Raw genomic sequence first — 24,941 nt, 5'->3', positions numbered from 1 at the left:
TCAAGCATTGGATTTAAGCCCATTATTGGCAATAATCTGAGGTCAGTAGCTGTTTTTGCTGCCCTGAAGAACTCTGTGTATTGTATTTGGAACACATGAGGTGAGGGAAGCTAGATTCCACATCAAGCCAGGGCAGCATTGAACAAGTTGATGCTGAAAGCCTCTGTAGCGCATCATCGTTTTATCTTAATTAGTTTTATTTTTAATCCATTTTGCACACAATGTATAACAGTGACCTTGACTTTGATAAGAATATACTATTTGCCAACTAAAGAGGTGTGTTTTAAAGTAAAGCCAGAAGAGAATTGCTTTTTGTTCAATTGGCTTTTTATCTGTTCTAACCTCAGCTGGATGCATTATATGCAATTTTGTGGTTTCATTGGTTTCCTTTTGGTGTCTCCTCTGGTTATGGGGTGGAACTAGAGCTGTACAAATGATGGATTTTTCACTTTGTTGGCAATTCCGAAAAAGTGTTTGGGGTAGAACAAAACATTTTGGCTTTGGCCATTTAAAATGGTTTTTGGTTGTTTTTAATGATTAATTAAAGGAAATTCTGACATAAAAAGTTCTTTTGACTGAAAAATTGTTTCATTTTGAAGTGTCAAAATGAAGTATTTTACATTTTAAGGGTTTTTTTCTTAACTAAAACAATTTGGCAAAAGCGAAACACAAATTGCCAAATCTGTAACTTTCTCTGAAAATCTTCTGCCTGAAAAAGGTTACTCAGCTTTAGGTGGAATGCTAGCACCGGCTGTATAAGCATGACATTTAAATCCATGTCCTTTAAAAGGCTGTTTGAAATTTTTGCATCAACATATTTTTTTAAAGTTAAAAGCTGCTTTTTGAACTACAGCGGTCATTTTTCTAATATTTTTCATGTAGTTTGAAACTTTATTTTCAATGAAAAATTTGAAGTGAAACTATTCCCATATGGCAGTTTGGGGAAAATGCAGTTTAATACTGAACTGACTCAAAATGAAGTGTTTTGGGTCAGTTCAATCAACTGATATGAAATATTGCAATTTTAGGAATCTTGAAATGTTTCTATTAAAAAATATTGAAACAAAACATTTTGACATTTCTGGAATTACCATTCCATGAACATTTTCAAATTTTAATGTTTTGTCCTGATTTGGGGCAAAAACAAATGATGAAATGTTTATCGTAGGAAATTCCAAGGTGGAAATTCCAAATTTTGCTCATCTCCACCTTGAATCCACTGTACTATCGGCCTCTAAAGAAATAGGGCTCTTGTTTTCTCATAGTTCCCCTTTAGCTTTATTCTACTATACATCAAATCTAAATTATGGACAGATTCCTGTCACTCTGTCCCAGGAACAGAAAGCAAGCAGGCAGCTGTACAAATTGCCTTTTTCAAACAAAGGCAAGGCTGTAATTCTCAAAGGAGGAGACAGCAGACAGTTAGAGATCAGCTAGTCCACCTTTCCACTTCCACAATTTATTTTTAGCACGTTGATTGCTTTCTGAAATACACTGTGAAATGTTGTAAGGTAGAAAAGAGTATTTAATGGATTGTTGCAGAGAGTTGGAGCACTGTGCTGTATAAGGTTGAACTGGGCTGCGTTTATTTATAAAATAGATATCTCTCAGTTTGCATTGTCTCCTTTCTTTTATGTCAGGCTATGCCATCAATGTACTGCTCACTGAAATATCCAGTAGTTTTCAGTGTTCCTTTACAGTTATATGGGTTGAGTGCAGTACTCTTTGAAAAGCGGGGGGGAACGATGAAAATTATGAAAGGAAACCGGAAATATTTAGGCTGCATAGTAATTTTCATTCCTATTCTATTGAGATCTTCGTTTGATCTCCTTTGATGTAATTTGATTTTTGACTATAAAACGTTGAACCTCACTTTTGCAAAGTTGGGAATAGTTACCAAAATCCTAATTTGATAGCATAGTGTAGTAGAGAAGTCTCAAGTTACTGAGGAATGTCTATGTTGCAATTATGGGCTATGATGGCAGCTCGTGTGGACGTATCTCTCCTGAGCTAGCTTTAGTCTAGCTAGCTCGGATACCGATAGCAGTGAAGCCGTGGCAACACGGGTCTCAGAGTGGACTACGTGGCTGAGTAATTACCCAGGGTTCCAGGCAGAATCAGCTTCACTGTTACCAGTACCTGAGCTAGCTAGATCAGAGCTAGGTCGGACATGTGTACATGAGCTCCAGTGTTCATATACCCTGAGACTTCATCATTACTACAAAATCATGGCTGTACTATGAAGAATCAAAAAGGAATCTGAACTAAACTTGTCAGGTGAACAATGTCCATTTTGTGGTATGGTAACCTTTTATTTTTTTTTGTTGATAATTCACAAAATTCTTTAATCCTTACAGAGGTTACATATCATGAGCACAATTAAATGAGTGAGACTATATTGTATCCAGTGTTTTCATACCTTGTGTCTTAATTGTGAGTTTCATGATAGCTGGTATTTTTCTTAAAGCCTGTGCACTTGAACTCTCATGATTAGAAGAGAATCTCAGCTTTAATTTTTTTAAAAAGTAAGTTTCCTTCCCTTCTGAATCCAGAGAAAAGCTTCAAAACGTGACCCAAGTGCATCTTAAATAGAGCTGGGTGAAATTTTTTGATCAAAACTCTTTTCTGGAGACACGTGAAGATTTGGTGACACCTCAATGTTATGTTAATTTGAGTCAGTTTTGCTGCTTTGTTTGTCCTGGGAAAAAATGAGGGGAAAAAAAATCAAAATATTTAATTTTTGGTTCAAAATAACCTTTTGTTTTGAAATTTCTTTTAATTTTATTTTTCAAAAATAAAAACCACAACAGATGCTTGACGTCAAAATGGAATGTTTAATTTGACCCCAAACTACTTTCTTTTCCAGCTTTCCGATCTACTGAAAATCTCAAACTTTTTTTGTCCAACCTGAAACACTTTTCCCCTATTTTTCAAAATTTCCAAGGAATCAAAAAGCAGTTATTCACCCAGTTCTAGAAGACCGATAGAAACTAGAAGACAGATTAAAACAAGCCCCAAACGTATTTTTTAAAAACCTCATGATTTTGAGGCCTGACTCGTGATTTTTTTTAACAACCGGAGTTTGGAATACTGTGTATTACATCTTTGAACTCTCTTTATTATCTCCCTATTTTCAAGTCCCTATGAATGCTACAGAACTGATCCCAGGAGGTGCAGAGACAAATCACTAAAGCCAGTAGAAATTTTGTGTGACCTGCACCTATCGGATGAGTGCTGATAGCTGTAGTATCTAACCACCTGCAAATGTAACACATTCACCAAAGAGATTAAATTCATTTTTAATCACTGTTGTTTCTGCAGCCATTGTTTTCTGCTTACAGAATCTGAAATGTTTTTGTGTCTGTTTATTCTGCTGTTCTAGATGTCTCAGAGTGCAGGAAACTATTATGTAGATTTCCATTGTTGTCGGGCACTTTCCAAATATATGTTCAGTTACTGATGTTCCACTTCCTGGATATTCCTTGACTCAAAATATATAATCTATATCATTGCCAGTTTAGTCCTTCATATAGCTGTGTACTGCGGAGTTGCCTCAAGTGAAGCTGTTCAGATATAAACAGAGCGGTGTTCAAAACCTAGCTGGCAGAAGCCAGTTGCAAAAGCAAGAGTTTTCTGTCTAGCAACCTCTGATCTGAACAGCCCTATGCCTGCAAGCACATAATCAGGCGTGCAGTCTCGTTGACTTCAGTGAGACTGCTTGTGTAAGCAAATCTATACTTATGCTTATGTATTTACAGGTTTGGGCCTAACTGGTTTACTTTTGGAACTGTTCCCATCCTACCCCAAAACAAAATGTAATGCATAATGCTTAAGAACATAAGAACAGCCATACTGGATCAGACCAAAGGTCCATCTAGCTTCCTTGAGAGCCATAGACATTGCAAGATGAGGGGTTGGATGTTTTCAGAGAACTATCCACAATGACTCCCAGATCTTTCTTGAGTGGTAACAGCTAATTTAGACCCCATCATTTTATATGTATAGTGGGGATTTATGTTTTCCAATGTGCATTACTTTGCATTTATCAACATTGAATTTTATCTGCCATTTTGTTGCCCAGTCACCCAGTTTTCGCAGTCTGCCTGGGACTTAACTATCTCGAGTAGTTTTGTATCTTCTGCAAATTTTGCCACCTCTCTGTTGACCCCTTTTTCCAGTATTTATGAATATGTTGAATAGGACTGGTTCCAGTACAGACCCCTGGGAGATACCACTATTTAGCTCTCTATTCTGAAAACTGACCATTTATTCTTACCCTTTGTTTCCTATCTTTTAACTAGTTAACAATCCGTGGGAGGAACTTCCCTCTTATCCCATGACAGCAAAACATTTAAGCCTGTGCTTTTGTCCATCCCTATTCAGAAAAGCAGCATGTGCCTAACATTTTAAGCATATGGTAAAGTGCTTTGCTGCATAGGGATGGACTTCTGACCTGGGGCCCGAGTTTGGACCCTAACTGTAGCCAGTAACATGTCCTAGGATATGTGTTTTTCTTTTGTATTCTTGATGTTGCATTCAAGTCAGGTCATCCTGACGTATTCTTTTCACACTGTGTGAAATGATATCACAGCTCATTGGGATGGAACACAAAGGGGTAGCTATAGTCTATTTTCATGTCTCATTTTGAAATGATAACTTTGTGTAACTATCTTGTTTGTATCCACTTTGTTCACATATGGAGTATCCTTTCCATATAGATGTCTATTTGGATGAGTCTTTTCATACATGTATCATTAAACTCCAGTCCCTGAACCTGCAATGAGCTCCTTATATACAGCTAATTGTACATAACATCAGAAAAGTGCATAGCCATCTGCTGCTACATCCCTACTGTGGATCATGGAGAAAGTTTGTCACGAAAGAATGAATGTTCAAGGAATCTGAGAAGCTGTTGGAAGAAACAATAAAAGCGAAAGGACAAATTGAATCTTATGGAAGGGGCAGAGCTGCTTTATATCGTTGTTCATGTCCTGTCATATAAATTCCCCCAGGACCGACTGCACATAGTTCATTGGCTGGGGAAGTGGTTCTAAACAGCAAGCTCCTACGCAGTGAAACAAAATCAGTGTTGTAAATTAGGTTGTCCTTCACGCAGTTCCAAGTTTTATTTGGAACAATGGAGAAGAGAGTATATCTCGGTATTTCTGCAGTGAGCAGCACTCGGCCACCTTTGGAAAATCTCCACCTTAAATGCCTTTTGGTCTAAAGTGCAAAGAGAAGGTAAGGGGGAAAGAGGAGTGGTTTGGTTTTCGGAAGTGCCAGCCACCCACAGCTCCACTGACACTGGTGGACATTGTAGTTGCTGAGTAACCTTTGGAAACGGGGCCAAAGCCTCTTTGGGTAGGCGTACGCTGCAGTCTGAGTTGTATTTGCAGCTTGGACTGATATACTTGCACTAGCTTTACCTATGCTAGCGTTGCTAAAACCAGCAGTGTAGACAGAGTGGCACAAGCTTCAGCACATGCTAGTGATGTGAGTGTGTCTCTAGGGTCCCCGGTGTGCATGTACAGCCCATGTGAAGCCTGCGCTGACCGATCAATCTAGCTATTTTTAGTAATGCTAGTTTGGGTGAAGCTGGCCAGGATGTGTTTACCCAAGGTGCAGTCACACCTTGATTTGCAGCATAGGCGTATCCTTTGACATGGGGCTTCTCTAAATCACCTTGCAAGTCTTCATTCTCTGTGGACAATTTTAATATTCTCATGATGGTGCTACATACTCTTGCTACGGAGTGTGAAGCGTGCCCTTTGTTGCTATTCAGCTTGTACAAACAGCAAAGGCCTGACTTTTCTCTCTCACTTGTGCCAGTGGGTGTATCTACACTTGGATTCCCAGGTCAAGGAGACATACCCCTGCTAGCTTTGATCGAGCTAGCATGCTAAAAATAGGTTGTAGCCATGTAGTATAAGAGCCAGGCAGGGCGAGCTGCCCAGAGTGCATGCCTAGTTCTTGGAGGGGTGTGTTACTCAGGCTGACTGGTCCCTTGTGCTGCCGTGGATACGCTTTATACCAAAGGTATGTCGTCTTGAGCTGGGAATTACGCCCCAGCTCAAAGCGTGAATGGGAGATAGATAACTCTGTCAGTGGAATTGCTGTCGTATAAAGCTGATGTGAGGTGGAGAATCAGGTCCATAGACTTGTTGAAATTGTGGCTATAGAGAATGTTCGCTTTCTTTCCCTCCCCCGTGCTTGTCCCCTCTCTGTTCTCTGTGATATTGTTCATCTAGTAAATGGGATGAAAAGAACTGAGTTAAAGAGTTGAGTCATGACTGAAATGTGTCCCAGACCAGGGAATTTTCCACTCTCAATGTGCAAAATCTTCCAGTGGAGTAGCAGGGCCATCAGGACTCCGGGTTGGAAAAAGTAAATCCAATATTTATATTGGGATTTCACATTTAACCAGTTCATGAACTTTCAGCCTGGGGCTTGGAAATATCTTTCAGGGTGCATGCCTCCCCCTTTCCTTTACAGTTAGATAGGAGTCAGGATCCCAACACTTATGGGAAGGGCATGTGTCTCAAAACTACTTTGTGCTGTGATATAGGGTCACAGTATGGCTCATGTTGAGAGCCAGTGCATCTTGTTAAATTCCATCATATTCCAGACTGCAATAAATGCTTTCTGTCCATTGCAAAATCCAATAAAAATAAGTATGAAAGTCTGTGACCGCTTCATCTTACTTTATCTCAATATTAAACATTAGGGCCATCTGGAATGGTTGGCTTAGTGGATTACGTAACAGGAAGAATGATAAAATAATATTAGCTCTAATGCTCAAATAATTTTACAACTCTCTATTTTCTCTTCAGCACACTGCTTCTTAGCATCTTTCTGACACATTCGTGAAATGATAATGCCACACCACAGTTCAGGCAGTGCAAAGAAGGATTTAAACCCATCTTAAAGAGATACTTGCAGATTGACCCAATAAAGGGAATTCCTCAGGTGGCATAGAGTTCCTATAGTGATTTCTATGCAACCCCACCAACTTTTGACCCCCAACCACAAGGGGTGTGGCTTGGACATCCATCCCTAGACATTTCCAGCTACTCAAAGCCTAACCTAAGGATTGGGAGGGATGGTGTCCCTAGCCTCTGTTTGCCAGAAGCTGGGAATAAGGGATGGATCACTTGCTGATTGCCTGTTCTGTTCGTTCTGTCTGCAGCACCTGGGATTTGCCACTGTTGGAAGACAGGGTACTGGGCTAGGTGGTCTTTGGTCTGACCCAACATGACCGTTTTTATGTTCTTAAGAATCTGAAGTTTTTGATTCAGATAGTTCTAGTCAGCCTAAGGGCAATCCACCAAGACAAACTTTCAAGCTTACACAGAGTAAGCTGTGTCAACTCAAAAGCTTGTCTTTTTCACGAATAGAAGTTGGTCCAAAAAAAGATATTCCCTCACTCACCTTGTCTCTGGGACCGACGCATCTAACACCACAATACTGCAAACTCACAATGTCCTACATGTCCTGGGACCAACACATCTACAGCAACAACAGCCCCTTCTACCCAACCCCCCCCCCCAACCAATGCCTCCCACCCTAAACTCCCCCAACCAAACAACTAAAGACAAACTCCCGAAACAAAGCAACCTTTAGAGAAAAGGGTAAATTTAATAAAACTAAAACCCAACAAAAGCTAGCCCAAGTAGAATTTTTACCCGCGAAAGAGTGCCAGAGATTTCATGAAGTCTACTAAAGACACCATGATTAGTATCAGTTCTGCTGATGTTTGAAGGCTGACCATCAGTATGTACAAAGAGGTTAGGTCTGGGTGACCTCTTGGTCAGTAGGAGATCAGATACTATGGTGATGAATGACTCTGGTGATGAAACCTTAATAGATGGATTTTTTTTCTTCAGTACTCCACAAAAAAATTTTTTAAAATGCTTTTCTTCCAAATAGACCTACCACTATCAAACAGACCAGCTACAAGATACTATCTGTGTTTGCGTTTGTAGAGCCAGGGAATGAGTTTCCTTTTAAAAATGTTTGAAATGTGAAGCTGAAGTTGGTTTACATTTAGATTGTGTATCCTGGAATCTCCTGGCCCAATTCTGCTCTGGTTACTCTTGCTGACCCTTTATTTGTAATCCACAGTACTACCCAGGGCCCATTATCTGAATCATCATCTTGACAAAGAAAGAACTCCCAATCCTCCATTTTACATTTGCATTCTCCTGTACTCATACTAAGCACATAGTCTACATTGGCAGCCTGTATAAATCCACAGTGAAATGCTTTTAAATAAGTTTGTTCAGATGGGACTAATACACCCCACTTCCTCAACAGCTGGTAAACCGAATGGAAATGTTTTCCTAAAGATTTCTAAGCCTATTAAAGGAGAACATCTGCAACATTCCATTTTTGTCTGTGCTTCCCAGCACCCTTTTGAGATGAGCTCCTGATAAAAGAACAAATCTTCTAACGGAACTCATTCGCTGTGCGGCAGGGCTGTGCGATTCCATAATCTCTTCTGTGCTGTCAGATAAAAGTTTAATAGCTCATGTAGCACAGATGGTTTTTGATGAAAGGATAAAACATGCTTGAAATTTGTATGAGAACTAGTCTGGTGGGCCCATTTCCTCCCCCCCAACACACCTTTTTTTTTTTTTTTCCAGAAATTAATGTTCTAACATCAAAATTCCAGAACAGTGAAATCTGAAGTACAGTTTCTATGTTTTTTTAGCATTGAAATGCCTGAATTTTCATGCTGGGTTAAAAACTTTAGAAAGAGAATTTTACTTAGGATTTTTCTACACTAGAAAAGTTTATACCTGGGTATAATATCCATTAGTGGCATAACAAAATCATACCAGTATAAGCCCTAGTGTGGATTCAGATATACCCGAATAAAGGGTATTATACCAATATAGCTTATTTTCTTTCCTGAACTGGAATAAGTTTATACTGGTAAAAGCATTTTATACTATAAATAGTAGTAATATACCAGTATAACTGCATCCTCACTGGGGGCTGTGTTCTGCTTTACCCGTGCCAGTGTAGTTAAAGCAGCAAAACTTTCTAGCATAGCCCTTAATGTGTTAACATGTGTTTAACTAGTACACCTGTTGTATATTCAAGTATACTGGTGATTATATAATTTGAAGAATGGTCTTGTAGTTAAGGCACTTAATTAGGTCTTGAAAAATCTGCTTTCAGTGTGTGGCTTTTCCACAGTCTTTGTGTGACCTTTGGCAGGTTACTTAATCTCTCTGTGTCTCATTTTCCCATCTGTAAAATGGGATTAAACTTCACAAGGGTGTTTTGTAAGAATAAATGTATATGTAAGATGCTACATTAATTGGGGTTAAAAAAAAAAGAACCTAGATAGAGAATTCAGAGTCAGGCAGGGAACATAACCGGAGTTAGACTGGTGTAAATCCAGCTGACTTCAGTGGAATTATCCCAGATTTACAGTGGTGGAACCAAGAGCAGAACCTGACCACAGTCTTCATATAAAATAACTGAAGAGCACTTAAATCTCTCATTAATTACTGACAACTTTGTCAAAGGAGGGAGCCATTCAAAGGTTAATGTCAGTTGGAACAGGGAAAAGTTCACAACACACACATCCTTTCTGTGTCCCAGGACTTAAACCTTGAGGGCATCTTCTCTTCTCCCTTCTCATCCAGGCCGTTGCCAAATCCCCCCTTTTCTTCCTGTAAAATGTCTGCAGAATTCATCCATTCCAGTTGCAAAGTGGGGATAATCATACTTGCAATGGCCTACCTCACAGGGCTATTATGAGGATTAACTAATGTCTGTGAAGCACTTTGTAAATCTCCAATGCTGTAATATGGATACAGAACAAAAACCCTTACTAACAGCACTTTAGTCCAGGCTCTAGTCCTCTCCTCCCTAGACTTTTACACCTTCTTACTCTAGGGCTTGTCTACACTATGGGGGCTACTGGCTATAGTTGCCCATCTACAGCGCTATGCCACTGTAACCCTGTAGTATAGATATAAACTACAATGATGGAAGGGTTTTTTCATTGCTGTAGCAACTCCACTTCCTCAAGTGGTGATAGCTAAGCTCATGGAAGCATTCTTCCATTGACCTAGCCATGTCTACACTGGGGGGGTTAGGTCGGCATAGTAATAGTGCTCAGGGATGTGAATTCTTCACATCCCTGATTGCCATAGCTATGGCAAACCTTAGTTTTTAAGTGTAGACTGAGCTTGAGATCTCCCCTCTTCTTTCTTGTCTGTCCTCTATTCCAGCCAGGATGATGATCGTCTTGTACCACAACTCCACCCAGGTCTGGCTTCTCCTTCCCCTCGCCACACCCCAAATCCTTGCACTGCATCCCCCTCTTACTTCATAACGTCCAAGATTCTGTTTAGTTTCAAGGCTCTCTGAATGATTCATTTTACACACACACACCCCCACTCCTGCAGGTCTGAACAAACCTCTATCCTGATTGCCTCCTATCGCTCACCTACATGTACTCCTTCAGGACTCTCCTTGTTCTTGGCTAGGCTTGCAGCTCCTCCTCTTTTCAAGGAGCTTCTGAAAACCCATTTCAGCTACAATGACTAGACACTTTCTGTAAGGCTCTTTTACATGGTCTGTTCCCATTCCTATCATTAGCCAGTGCTCTCCTTGGAGCAGGGATTATGTTCTTTTGTATAAGCATGAAGAGCAACTACAAAACACTGTTTAAAAAAAAAAAAGAGGAGGAGCCCTTGTGGCAACTTAGAGACTAACAAATTTATTTGGGCATAAGATTTCATGGGCTAGAACCCACTTCATCAGATGTATGAAGTAAAAGATACAGGAACAGGTATAAATACATGAAAAGATGTGGGTTGCTTTACCAAGTGTTAGGTCGGTCTAATGAGATAAAACACTATGGCACACGTTATGGACCTAGATAAATTATTTCCATTATTGCTTATGTGACATCATAATTTTACATGGCCCTTTACAAATCTAGAATAAAAAACACATTGCCTGCCCAAAGGAGTACAATTAAATCTCGTCAAGCCATCAAAGTTGAGTAAAAAAGGCTGCCAAGGAGTGCATCATGGTCTACAGCAGCAGTTCTCAAACTGTGGGTTGGGACCCCAAAGTGGGTTGCCAGGGCTGGCTTAGAGTTGCTGGGACTCAGAGCCGAAGCCCAAGCCCAATCTCCCGGGGCCGTAGCCCAAGGGCTTCAACTCTGGGCAGCAGGGCTAGGTTACAGGCCCCCTGCCTGGGGCTGAAGCCCTTGGACTTTGGACCCCCCACCCCATCTGGGACGATGGGGCTCAGGCTTTGGTCACCCCTTCAGGGGTCATGTAGTAATTTTTCTTGTCAGAAGGGGGTCACGGTGCAATGAGGTTTGAGAAACCCTAGTCTCTGGCTCACCGACAGGGGAAGGGGGAGCAATTGCTCAGGGGCCTGGGTGATTTAAAAGGGCCCAGGGCCCCCCCACCCTGCCACATTCATTACATTTGTGACTCTACTCCTTGGGGGAGAATTGTATGTCTCCTGTTCTGTTTTACCTGCATTCTGCCATATATTTCGTGTCACAGCAGTCTCAGATGATGACTCAGCACATGTTCGTTTTAAGAATACTTTCACAGCAGATTTGACAAAAACACAAAGAAGGTACCAATGTGAGATTTCTAAAAATAGCTGCAGCACTTGACCCAAGGTTTAAGAATCTGAAGTGCCTTCCAAAATCTGAGAGGGATGTGGTGTGGAGCATGCTTTAAGAAGACTTAAAAGAGCAACACTCAGATACGGAAACTACAGAACCCGAACCACCAAAAAAGAAAATCAACCTTCTGCTGGTGGCATCAGACTCAGATGATGAAAATGAACATGCATCGGTCCGCTCTGCTTTGGGTCATTATTGAGCAGAACCCGTCATCAGCATGGATGCATGTCCTCTGGAATGGTGGTTGAAGCATGAAGGGACATATGAATCTTTAGCGCATCTGGCACATAAATATCTTGCGACCCAGCTACAACAGTGCCATGTGAATGCCTTTTCTCACTTTCAGGTGACACTGTAAACAAGAAGTGGACAGCATTATCTCCTGCAAATTGTAACCAAACTTGTTTGTCTGAGCGATTGGCTGAAGTAGGACTGAGAGGACTAGCAGGCTCTAAAATTTTACATTGTTTTATTTTTGAATGCATTTTTTTGTACATAATTCTACATTTGTAAGTTCAACTTTCATGGTAAAGAGATTGCACTTCAGTACTTTGTATTAGGTGTATTGAAAAATACTATTTATTTTGATTTTTTTACAGTGCAAATATTTGTAATCAAAAATAAATATAAATTGAGCACTGTACACTTTATATTCTGTGTTGTAATTGAAATAAATATATTTGAAAATGTAGAAAACATCAAAAAATTGAAATAAATGGTATTCTATTATTGTTTAACAGTGTGATTAATTGTGATTAATTTTTTTAATAGCTTGACAGCCCTAATTCCTAATGAACTGTTTCATGGGGGAGGGAAAATATTTCCAATCAGATCTGTTAATTAGATAATCAGTGTGAATTAGTCAATCAATATTTATAAAGGGCTTTGCACATATAAAGTGCCAAGTGGTTTCCACCTCTTATGAATATTTATTTCAGTCAGCTATCAGAGTAACAGCCATGTTAGTCTGTATTCGCAAAAAGAAAAGGAGTACTTGTGGCACCTTAGAGACTAACCAATTTATTTGAGCATGAGCTTTCGTGAGCATCCGATGAAGTGAGCTGTAGCTCACGAAAGCTCATGCTCAAATAAATTGGTTAGTCTCTAAGGTGCCACAAGTACTCCTTTTCTTTTTTCAGTCAGCTAATAATTCTGCAGAAGTAAGCAGCAAAGATTTGCTAAATTCCCTTTCCCTCTGTGGTTTTCCAGTATGCAATGAATTTGGCATGCAAACACAAACTGCTGTGGACGTGTAAGCAGAAAGCCTTCTCAGAGAATCCTGTGTATGCTATGTGCTGTGTATTCCCTTTAGGGATCGTAATGAGCTGCATATTTCTCTGACAGTTGGTAACAAGGTAATCCTGTCTTTATTCTCCAGCCTGTGGCTGCAGTTTACCCTCTTCTCTGTTTTCTTGCTGCAGAGGAGGTGGTGGAAGGGAAAAGTGCCATCCTGATAGGAATGAGCCAGTGGAACTCCAATGACTTGGTAGAGCAGATCGAAACAATTGGGAAGCTGGAAGAAAATCAAGGTAAAATTTAGCTTGCTATATGTATATATTTAGGTTAACAAGGAAACTTAAGCTGACACTTAAGCTGTCTGATTTTGTTGAGACTCCTGATACAAATGGCATTTACAATGTCACAAAGCATAACTGGTATTACAATTAACATTGTTATACATCTATTCGCTATTTCCCTGTATTAAAATAATTCAGGCCCTATTTCTGCAAGATGCACCCTGTGGGTAGACGGTATACTCAGACCTGGGGCTCTGCTTGGGTACAAGAGTCCATCCACACACAATAGCTTGCATGACCAAGGCCTATGGTTGTATATCTGTCATGGCCATGACACACATTAAGGGCTTTAGGGTCACTGTCTCCCAGGCCAGGTCGCTACTCAGGGCCTGACTCTGGTATCTTTGCTACAGGTAAGTAGCACTGTACTCTACAAGTAGTTCTGCAGAAGTCAGTGGAACCATTTGTGTAGTAAGTGTGTGATATTTTTTTTTCAAAGGGACATAAAGGTGCTAAGCCTCCATGCTAAAATTTTCAAGTGCCTAAGTAACTTAGGAGCCTTGAATTTCAGTGAGACTTAGGCTCCCAAATACACAGCTTTTTCAAAAAGGTTACCCCTGAACTCCCACTGACTTTAAACAGGAGTTACCTTCGTCAGGCAATATCCATAAGATACGATTCAGTGTAGGTAATGGTGTCAGTCTTTAAGTAACTTGGTAAATTTGTCCAATGAAGTATGGGGGTTTTCAGATGATTAGTTGAATGTTATCAAGTGGTTTAAAGCATTTTTATTGTTAGTTAAATGGTATTTATTTGGTTTTTCTCTGGTTCCCCCTGACAAAGACAATTTATTTAATGTATTCTGAGCCATGAGTGTTTGTGTTTTTAGGCTGCTTGTTTTAAAAAGACTTTCCCCGTTTCTTACTACAAATAGCTGTCCTGAAAGATCAGTATGGACTGGAGTGTGTTCATCTGTAGGAAAAGAAAGGGATATTTCTCTATAGCTATACATATTTTCAGCAATCGCTTGTGGAAGGAATTAATTTATTAATTATCTTTGTTTAGTGACTCTCTTCTCTTCTCTTTATATTCTGGGTGTTTCCTTTGCTAGTGGTTAAGTAGCATGTTGACCAACCAATCCAAATGGCATGTTGTTAAAGATTATTAAGTGGATAATTAGAGAGGGAAGAAGTTTGTCTTACATCTGCCCTTGACAGTGGCATACAGTGCTCCTTCATGTTGCTTGGCAATTTATTTCAGTTGGAGTCAGGGATTCAATGGGGATTTGTAGGAGATGCTTACTGAATTGTAAATGTGCCTCCTCTCTCTGCTGTTAGACTATTGAGAGAAATTGATCCAATGTTGCACCACAACTAAGATAACTTTTTTTTTAATGACCACATAAAGGCAGGTTACTCTGGACTATTTGCCACTATTCCTGGACTTTCTTCACTGACTGCAAAGTTTTAATATATTTACTTCAATATTATGATGTTAGATTTTGTGTCTTATTGTTTTGATAGTTTCCAGAGGTTCCCACTAAGATCATGGCACCATTGTTTTAGGCACAAACAAACAAACAAAAAAAAAAGCAAGGGATGGTCCCTGCCCCTAAGAGCTTTCAATCTAAGGAGGGAAGACAGATAAATGGAGGGTTATTATTCTCTCCATTTTACAGATGGGGAACAAAGACCCAGAGAGCATAAGTGCCCTACCCAAGGCCACGCAGAAAGGCTGTGGTACAAAGCCAGGAGTTGAACCCCAGTCCAGCATCTTAACCATGAGACCTTCCCTCCCTTATTTCAGTGGTGTCCTATCTTTTTTGTTTTGTTTTGTGGACTACTTTGTAAGACAGCAAACCACCATGGTTACCTCTCCTTCTTAGCCCTCTTGTCTCACTGCTTGGTGCTCACCTTGCTTTCTTCTGGAGAATACTAGGTAGGGCTTAGAGGATTACTGGTCTACTTGGACCATAGTTTGAGAGCAGGCCTACTTATAACATCTAGTTATATTTTAATGGCTTTTCACAACACGGTAGCCTGCTTCAAGTCAATGTTCACTGTGCTGGGGTATATGACTTTGCACACTATGGGTCTATTTTCAGAGGTGCTGAGCAACTGTAACTTCGGCTGAAGTCAATAGGAGCTGTGGGCAATAAGCACCTCTGAAAATCAGACCTTACGGTATGTCCACACAAGGCAGCTCACGCCAGAATGAGATTTCGTATTTTGTTATATCAATAATGTAAAAAAAAAACTAGAGCAACAGCTGTAATGCATGCTGCCAGTTAGGTGTTTCACTAGGTTGGCCCCCTGCTAAATTCATCTGATTAAACTAGGCCACACATCTCAATGCCTCTTCTCCTCTTGAACTCCACCACATTATACTGCAAGGTTCAGTTCTATTGATTAGGTACCTATTGATATTTCTCTGCTGTGAAATTACCTGCCAAATGCATATAGATCCTATTGTGGTGTGTTTACTGCAGCGAATTATGCAGGGCTTCTGTTGGAGAATGAATCGTGTTCGGGAATTTTAGAACTCCACTCTGTGATTGGCAATTGCAAAACACAAATAATGAAGGCGAAGAGCATGCAAGATCTATTTGATGGGGAACTATATTATTTTCTGAAATAGCTGCAGTAAAAAGCATTTAAATGTTAATGCAACCATTTACATTCAAAGCTTTACCCCAAAAAAGCTGGCAAAATTTTTTAACGGAATCATTTCAGCTGTAAAAATAGAGGGCTGGATTCTGATACCTTTATTCAGAGTGAACAAGTAGTCCCACTGAAGTCAGTGGAACTACTTTTGGAGTAAGGTGCTACTAAACTGTGGAATCAGGCCCATTGTTACCACTTAAACCCTTTTAAACAGCTGCATTGATTTATTACCTTTTCAGAGACTATTTGGAGAACTCATCAGTGTTTGCCAAAATAAGGTTGCATTTTTAAAGCCCATGTGTCTTCATTAAAGACATGCCCTGAGGGGGCTGGATAGTTCATAGCTCGCCTCCAGATTTTCTCTGTTAACTCCAGCCCTGGTGTGTAGCCTTTACCATTTGAGAGCCGTACTGTGGTTTGTGAGAAATGAATAGCTGATCTCAGGCTAGTACCTGTATGACACAAACTAGAACTGTGACTGGCATCTTGTCTAATCATATCCTCTTGGCTGACAATGTGTACAAACTACCCTTATGGTTGAAACCCACTGGCTAATGGCCTGATTATGGATCGCTGAATGACGGCCTGTTCTGTTCATTCCCTCGGAAGCATTCAGCACTGTTGGAAGACAGGAAACTGGGCTAGGTGGCTCATTGGGTTGACCCAGTATTGCTGTTCTTATGATCCAGTACCTATTGAAGTCAATGGCTCTCTTTCCACTGACATTGATGGATGCAAGGTTATTCCCTAAATTATGATTTTCAGAGGAGCCTAAGGGAGTAAGGTGAATTTTACTGGGACCTGGATGCACAAATCCCCTAGGCGCTTCTGAAAATCCCAGCTCAAATGTGCCATGTGCCCTTCTAATGGATTGTTCCCATAAAAGATGAGGGTCTAGTATATATTGGCTCTTTTTAGCTCAAGTGATAGAGGCTTGTGGGTTGGTTCTGAAGGTCTCTGATTCAGTCCCTTTCCGACGCCTCTTGTTGGTAGTGAGGGTGTCATTTCATTCCCTTTGTGGTTGTACCCTTCAACACAGGATCAGAAAACAGTGGGAATGCTGGGGGGCAGCGCGCAGTGCTGTTGCCTCTGGTGCACCTGTTTTTTGGGTCTAAATCAAGGGTTGTCATCTTTGTTTAGTGCTATCAGTCCAGCTGCTTTCATGAACACTCATATTTGCACTGGGTCTTTAAAAATACAGGACCAACTCCTCCAGGCATTAAGTGCAGAAAACTCCTGTTGACTGACCAAACCACAGAATCTGACCCATGGTTATGAACGACACATTCAGCTGAGAAGGAAGTGGCTATGTTGCACTTTGTTGTAGTTAAACCAGCTTCCAGGACCAGTGATGCTGCTAGTTGCCTTTGCAGCAATTTTGAAGTTTGTGTGCATTGTTTTTTTTTTTAAATGGTTTAATAGATTGACTAGTAAAGCACACAATTAAGAGCTCTTTCAACAAATGAAGATGTATGGGAAGCTGCAGTATGCTCGGGGCAGAATTAAAGGCACACTGGGCACTCACTACAACTTTAAGAAACAGCATAGCCACAATTCCACTGAAAGAGAGACAAGCTTATTAGCACCCTTTTAAATAGTAGGTATATAAATTAATTCAGTCGCTGTTTCTCAGTAAGTAGACGTGAGAGCACTTGACCAATACAAACTTCCCCATCAATGCAAGAAATACTTCTTCAGGGGAAAATCTGGGAATCCAGTAATGCCGACTTAATATAGTTAAACAGAGAATAACACAAACAGCGATCAAGCTGAATTAAAAACCTGTAGAGCTGCATAAAGTATCTTGATGGGGAGCTGCTTTTCCTGTGGCAGAATCAAAGCACTGTATTAAATATATTCTCAAGGCCAAATTCATGACTGGTGCTAAGCAGATACCTATGGTATCAATGGAATTGCACCTGCTTGATACCAAGAATTAATTTGGCTTATTAGATTTTATTTTTTTCTGTTCCTCCACCCCCCTACCTTTGGTCCTGATCCTGCAAGCACTTAAAGCACATGCTTAAGCTACTATGTAAGTGTTTGTAAGATCAGGGTCTTTGTTTGTGTTTTAGTTTTGGGGCTTGTCTACACAGTACTGCAGTGCAGACTACAGGGTGTGTGAACTGCTGGCATGAACGAAAAGGTTTGAAAGAGGACTAAGTTAACACAAACTATGTACCTGTTAGTTCACGCCTGAGGCATCCACATGAGACAGATAAGAGTGCAGCTCTTTGGTGTGGTCTGCAACACACACACTCAGTCTGTACTGTGGCTCAGTGTAGACATACTCTTGATGAGATATAGTAAAATAAAATCTTTGACCCCTAACAGTATTGTGTCCAGATACTTTTATTTCCAATGCAATTATAATGTCTATACATACATACTTGATTTGTAATTTGATTTGTTTACTATAGATAAATGCACAGTATTCTCATTTTTAACTTTATAGCTAACTGAAGAATTTTTATAAAAAGTATCTGCCCTTCTCCAGATTTACCAGTGGGACATCACAGATTTAAGGATGTCTCTACATTTCAGTCCTATTGATTAGGACAGATATCCTCCAAGACATCAAAATATATGTCTTGTCATAGAAACCTACTGATGACTTGGGCTACACTGTGTGATGAAAAGCAGTGCTAGTTAGTGGATAGGGCCCTGGCCTAGGAGTCAGTGACCTGTTTCTTTTCGTGGTTCTGCCACTGACCTGCTGTGTGTTTCCCCCTCCCACCCTTTGTCTGTCTTGTCTGTTTAGACTGTAAGCTTTTCAGAACAGAGACTCTCTTGCTACAGATTTGTACTGCACCTAGCACAATGGGGCCCTGTTTCATTGGGCCTGCCATCACACTAATAAACAAAAATAAGAACGTTCACCAACAAGAATTTCATAGGTAGCTTCATGCTGTCAAGTGCAACCCGCAAAGACACTTACCCTGGCTATCTACTTTGCCATTACCCCTGCCCTCCTTTCTTCTGAAATGTAGCATGTTTATTAAGTTGGCCAGTAATTACCAAGCTTAAAGAAAATAAGGCTATTTTCCCTTAGAAAAGCTGTCTTCTCTCTTATCTTTATATGGGACCAGCTGCCCCGAGAAGACAATATTGAAAATGTGTTTACAGTGTTTACTATACATAAAGATGAGAGTACCATGAATGTAACAATCTAGAATGAGCATGGGTTTGTGGCACGTGTTAAGCAGTGTGTCATAGTATGTAGAGCATTGGACTGGGACTTAGGAGACCTGGGTCTGATTCCGGTCTCTGCCGGTGACCTGCTAGGTGGCCTTCAGCATGCCACTTCACCTCTTTTTGCCTCAGTTTCCCAATCTGTAAAATAGATATAATGATGATGACCTCCTTTGTAAGTATTATTACTTATTATTTATTTATTATAACATTATTACTTTTATGTTTCTGAAGTTTGTGTGCACAATTTTCTGTAAACGCTGTAGTAAAATGAAACTTTTAAAAAGTGAAAATCAAAGCACCTACTACCCATATTGTCATATATTTGTCAGCTTAATAGTGGTGACACTGATGTCATTAATATTTTTGAAAAACCATTGCAACCAAGATGTCACGTTTTTGCTTGGAGCAAATTATTTCCCTTCTTTTTTTTTTTTTTTTTTTTTTAAGTTGGGATTTTCAAAGCTGCCTAAGGAATTTGGATACCCGGCTCCCATTATTAAAATCAACATAGATATTGTCACTGGAAAATATGGATACTCCCTGTACTGTAATGAGTGACATACATGTGATACCATAACCACAGGCTGTTCACCATGCCTGTGCTAGAAAGTATGATGACAGAAATTGCAGGGGTATTTTTGTGGTTGTTTTGAACACAAAATACACTGTATATCCATAACATTACTGTTCACTTACTACCTAGAGGTAAATGAAACTCTGCTTTGTGAGAAGCTTTGGAAAAAGACATTTACTTAAGTTAGATGACAGTGCAGCTACTATGCTTAGCTTTTGGGGTGAGACAGCAGTAAATCTATGCCCCTTGCAGTGAGCACGGAGATTCAGAATGTGAAACCTTGTAAATTGTGCCACCAAGGTAAGTATTTGTTTGCCTGTTGACTCCCACCTAGACTTCTCAGCTGGAAAGAAACTACTTTTCTTTGTGCTTTACATGGCAGGTAGGGTGTATAAACAATAGCCTCTCGGGGCAGACCATTGTTTAGCTTGCATGGTGAAACTGTCAAAAGTAATTTCAGAAGAACAGTGGTTTGTGCAATAGGCAGCTGTGGGTCCAAATGTGCTGTCAAGGTTCCTTCCCCACTCTGAACTCTAGGGTACAGATGTGGGGACCTGCATGAAAGACCCCCTAAGCTTATTCTTACCAGCTTAGGTTAAAAACTTCCCCAAGATACAAACTTTGCCTTGACCTTGAACGCTATGCTGCCACCACCAAGCGTGTTAAACAAAGAACAGGGAAAGAGCCCACTTGGAGATGTCTTCCCCCAGAATATCCCCCCAAGCCCTACAACCCCTTTCCTGGGGATGTCTTGATAAAAATCCTCACCAATTTGTACAAGTGAACACAGACCCAAACCCTTAGATCTTAAGAACAATGAAAAATCAATCAGGTTCTTAGAAGAAGAATTTTAATTAAAGAAAAGGTAAAAGAATCACCTCTGTAAAATCAGGATGGTAAATACCTTACAGGGTAATCCGATTCAAAACAAAGAGAATCCCTCTAGGCAAAACCTTAAGTTACAAAAAGACACAAAAACAGGAATATACATTCCCTCCAGCACAGCTTATTTTACCAGCCATTAAACAAAAGGAAATCTAATGCATTTCTAGCTAGATTACTTACTAACAGAAGTTCTGAGACTGCATTCCTGATCTGTTCCCAGCAGAAGCATCACACAGACAGACAGACCCTTTGTTCCCCCCCCTCCAGCTTTGAAAGTATCTTGTCTCCTCATTGGTCATTTTGGTCAGGTGCCAGCGAGGTTATCTTAGCTTCTTAACCCTTTACAGGTGAAAGGGTTTTTCCTCTGGCCAGGAGGGATTTTCGAGCACTGTATACAGAAAGGTGGTTACCCTTCCCTTTATTTTTATGACGTGTTTCTATAGAAAAGTGGCAGAACAGGGAGGGAAAAAACTCGGCACACGTAAACCATGGTCTTTTGGAACCTGACCTCTTGTGAGCAGAACTTCACACCTGGCTCAAAGTCTGTAATTAGTGCTGAAAGTAAAATATGATTTTGTGAACCCACATATTTTCTGAAGGTTTCAGATGCTGTTTTGAATTGAGATAGTGCTTAGGATCTGTAGTTATGGACCGGGAACTGATTGCGCTAGGCTGTACAAACACAGAGCAAAAACACAGTCCCTGCCCCAAAAGAGCTGACAAGCTAAGTCCTTTTTTAATCCTCCCCAGGGCTGTCACAGTGTTGGAGTTTATCTATAATAATGGCTATACTTCTGGACTTCCAGGTCTTGGCAAGACCCGAAAACCAGCAATTTAAAGAATGCAGGTGAAAACAATGAGCCATATTCAATAGAGGGTTGTGCTAACTGCACAGAAGCATTTTCCCATTGGTAAAAACAGTGCCAAAACTTCAGCAAAATTTACCCTCTATTCTTCACTCATTCATCTTGCTTATGTTTTGACCAGGTGAAAATAGCTTCAGATTTGTATTTAGCAACAACTGCACCTCTAACACCAACTACACAAGCTGGTCACAAGCTGCAGAGACTTTGTCTCTTTAGTTCTGAATGTCCTGCGTGAAGTCCCCAGTGTGTTGGCTAAGATGCTGGTTGTCCTGCTGGTACCCAGCTAGAGTAAGCAGGCAGAAGGGAGCCCCGATGCATAATTTTTAAAGGCTTGGGGTTGGCAATAGTAGTAAGTACATGCAGGATCAGGGCCTTGGTTTAATAAATAATAATAATTAATAATACCTAGCTCTTATCTAGTGCTTTCATCAGCGTATCTGTGTGCTGTATAAAGGAGGGATCATTATCCCTATTTTCCAAGTGGGAAAACTGAGGTACAGAGAGGGCAAATGAACTTCAATTTTATATTCAGATATCTATAGGAACACACACCATTTTATCTCTTCTGCTAGTTCTGCCTTAGTCTGAGCTGTGGTGGATAATTTCTCATTCCACCCACAAGTGACAGAGATGGATGACACAGTGAAACAGAAACAATTTTTCCCCCTTTTTTAATATTTTATGCAGTGTAATGTCGCGCCCATTATCTCAATTTTTGGGCCATGGGATTATCACACAATTATGCAATGCCATCACCATTAAAATGGTTTCTTATCAAACTCTGCAAGAAACTTAACTGCTGTCAGACTTGTCTATCAGGTTCTTTTCAGGTTTGATCAATCCGAAGGTGAAGCTGAACTAAAATGTCAGGGAATGACTCAAATCATGATAGATATTTCATGTGACTCTCAACTTGTCTTGAATAGTTTAGTTATCATGAAGTCAAAGAGCAGCTAGTTTAAGCTGTCTGCAGAGCATGGTTCATCTATTCAGCTTTTGCCTTGAGATGCCAAGTGAACATGACTGTCTAATATAATATATATCTGGAGCAGAGAGATTTAAGAATTAGGAACAAGCCAGACTTTATTGTTGCAAATCCTGAACTGCATTCCTGGAGCAACCAGCTTGGCCAAACTAGGAATCTGTTTACTGCCAGGAAAACTGACAAGCTTATTGCCCCACTACCCTAAATATTTATAAGTCCAGGACAGCAGGTCCAGTACCGTTGCACTGATGGTAGCCAATACGCAGTACTTCAGAAGAAAGTATAATGTTTTTAACCCTTCTCACCTAATGCATTTACCTTTGCAGTGCTCTATCATGGTTGGAAAATTTTCCTGGCTGTGGCTTGGGATTGGCTAATGTTGGAGGCATGTGGAATCTCAGCCCTTGTACAGTATAAACAGGCCTCCTTCTCCCTATTGATTTGCACTCCTTGTAATTTTAATTTGGGAATGACCGTTTCCTCACTTCATAGGAGAATCCCAAAAGTCTGAGTTGGAAGAGACCTGGTAGATCATCCAGTCCATCTCCCAGCCAGTGCAGGACTATGGCCCTACAAAACATTTGCTGCCTTTTTAAAACTAGAATGGAGAAAATGTTCTACATATTGGGGCTTACAGTGGATAGCTTGATGGTCAGGTTTTCTCTGATACTGAGTCTATTTGTTCCTCTCATGCTGTTTCTAGTTATGCTTCCGTGCATCTTGCTAAATAATCCCTCCCCGTTCTTGGTGCTAACGTTCTTCTTAGCAAAAATGTAACATTAGAGTCCTGTAGTGAGCTCTCCTATTCACTTCATTCATTAATTCTCCTACTCATAGAGTATAGAGTGAAAACTTTGGATCATCCACATCCAGAAAGCTCGGTCTCCAGTCAATATTGAGTCCTGCTCTATATTAAGGCTGAGGCAGCTGGGTCAAAAGCCACAACATCCTGACAGTGTGTTTGAGGCAGTCCGAGAGGTCTTCTCCAACCAGCTTTTGTTGAATCAAAGCTGGTATGGACTCTGGTACATGGAACACATGGCCAAACCAGCTGAGAGGGTGTTGAGTCCCTCAGAAAACACTGAAAGCTGGTTGGTCTGATGCCTAATCACCTAATTCGAAACATAAAGTAACCACCATATACCTTCAATAAGCCGTTGCTGTTTCATGTCAAAGAGTCCAGCTGGCACATTTGCATCTCTGGGTTGGCCCAGGTTTCAGAGCCATACAAAAGGACAGAAACCACTGCTGCTTAATAGACACCCATCTTGGTCTAAGTTATGAAGCATTGGCACCACAAAGCCTTCCAAAGACTGTGCATAAGACTATAGACTGGTTGATTTGATGTTTCATGTCAGCAAGGCAACCTTCCTCCTGGGTGACAGCAGAGCCAAGGTACTGAAATGAGTTGATGATTATGATGGGTGGGGGCAGAGATTCATAAGCCACTTATATCAGTTTGAGCTTCTTCCAGTTGACTTGAAAAGCAAGCTTACTGCTTTTTCCACAAACATATTCAGGTCATTGATGACATTAGTTTGTGAGGACGTGAGTACGGTCTTGTCATCTGCATATTGCAGGTCAGTTATGCAGAAATCATGAATCACCATCCCGGGTATGTGGCTAGTGACAGCTTCTATAATTCGCTCGGTAATAGAGCAGAATAGATCAGGAGCAGCCATGCACCCTAGATAGATGCCACTGTTGTACTCAGGCCGGTTTGACATCCTAGTACTTAAGTGGACACAGTTCTCACTTTAGTGAAGCATTTCTATGAGACAGTAGAGGAGCTTGTCAGGCACACCAGCTGCTTGCAAGCTGAGGCAAAGGGAGCAACTATCAACAGAGTCAAAGGCAGCTTTTAAATCAATAAAGGCTTTATACACCTCATCCTTCCTGTGTTGAAACTCTTGAGCTTTTTCAGTAATTTGTCTAATGGCAAAAATCTGCTCCATGGTTGATTAGGCATAAACCTGGCTTGCTCTCCTGCTGCTCAGACTTAATTATTTTTCCAAACACTTCACGAGGACATGGTGAGTTATTATATTATTGAAATGTAACTATCCTTGTCAAAGTGAGTGTCATCAAATCGCATTTCACTCAGTCTTCACTTTTCTTTTAAAATGGTTCACGTAGGATCCGTGGAGTCAAATGACGAACTCCCATTGGCTTCAATAGGAGCAGGATACTGGGTCCCTCCTTGCTAATGAGCAATAGGTCTCCCAGTAACCAATGCATATTAGCAAGGCTCTGCTGTAAATAGTGGGCCAGATATGTATGTGTAGGTTTGTATAGCTGCAGATCTGGCTTGGTTGTTAATAGCACCTTCTATGGAAGCTCCCCCAAAGAGCAAGCATTTTCTTGTCCAGCTATTTAAATTAGGCAGTCATTAGTGAGAAGCTCTATATTAAATGTGTACTCGCAAGCTGGAAAGCATAACGGGAGAGCTTAACATGGCATTACTTCCCTCTCCCTCTGATGCCCAAATTAAAGTAGCAAGGACTCTAGAAACATCTGGAGCTGGATAAAGAGAAACAGAGCTTCGTGGGGAGATAATAAATACTTGCCATTGCATTTAGAGATTA

The 24,941-nt window shown here is 40.5% G+C and overlaps 1 protein-coding gene across 6 annotated transcripts in view; it reads left to right on the top strand.

The window, feature by feature from the left end:
• Positions 1–24,941, top strand: part of PITPNM3 (PITPNM family member 3) — a 357,638-nt gene that overhangs the window by 136,465 nt on the left and 196,232 nt on the right. For 5 of the 6 annotated variants that reach the window (XR_013634779.1, XM_073315260.2, XM_073315258.2 and 2 more), the window contains exon 3: positions 13,093–13,200. The exons of the other annotated variant lie outside the window; for it this stretch is intronic. Coding sequence is in view for 4 of the 5 variants with exons in the window: in XM_073315260.2 (XP_073171361.1) it covers positions 13,093–13,200 (108 nt within the window). In the remaining variant the exon portion in view is untranslated. The remainder of the gene's footprint in view (positions 1–13,092; positions 13,201–24,941) is intronic. 6 annotated transcript variants of the gene reach the window in all.

This window comes from Lepidochelys kempii, chromosome 17, assembly GCF_965140285.1.
Source record: "Lepidochelys kempii isolate rLepKem1 chromosome 17, rLepKem1.hap1, whole genome shotgun sequence".
Taxonomy (NCBI): Eukaryota; Metazoa; Chordata; order Testudines; family Cheloniidae; genus Lepidochelys; species Lepidochelys kempii.
Note: the sequence above shows the minus strand (reverse complement) of the source record. Positions and strands in the feature narration are given on the sequence as shown.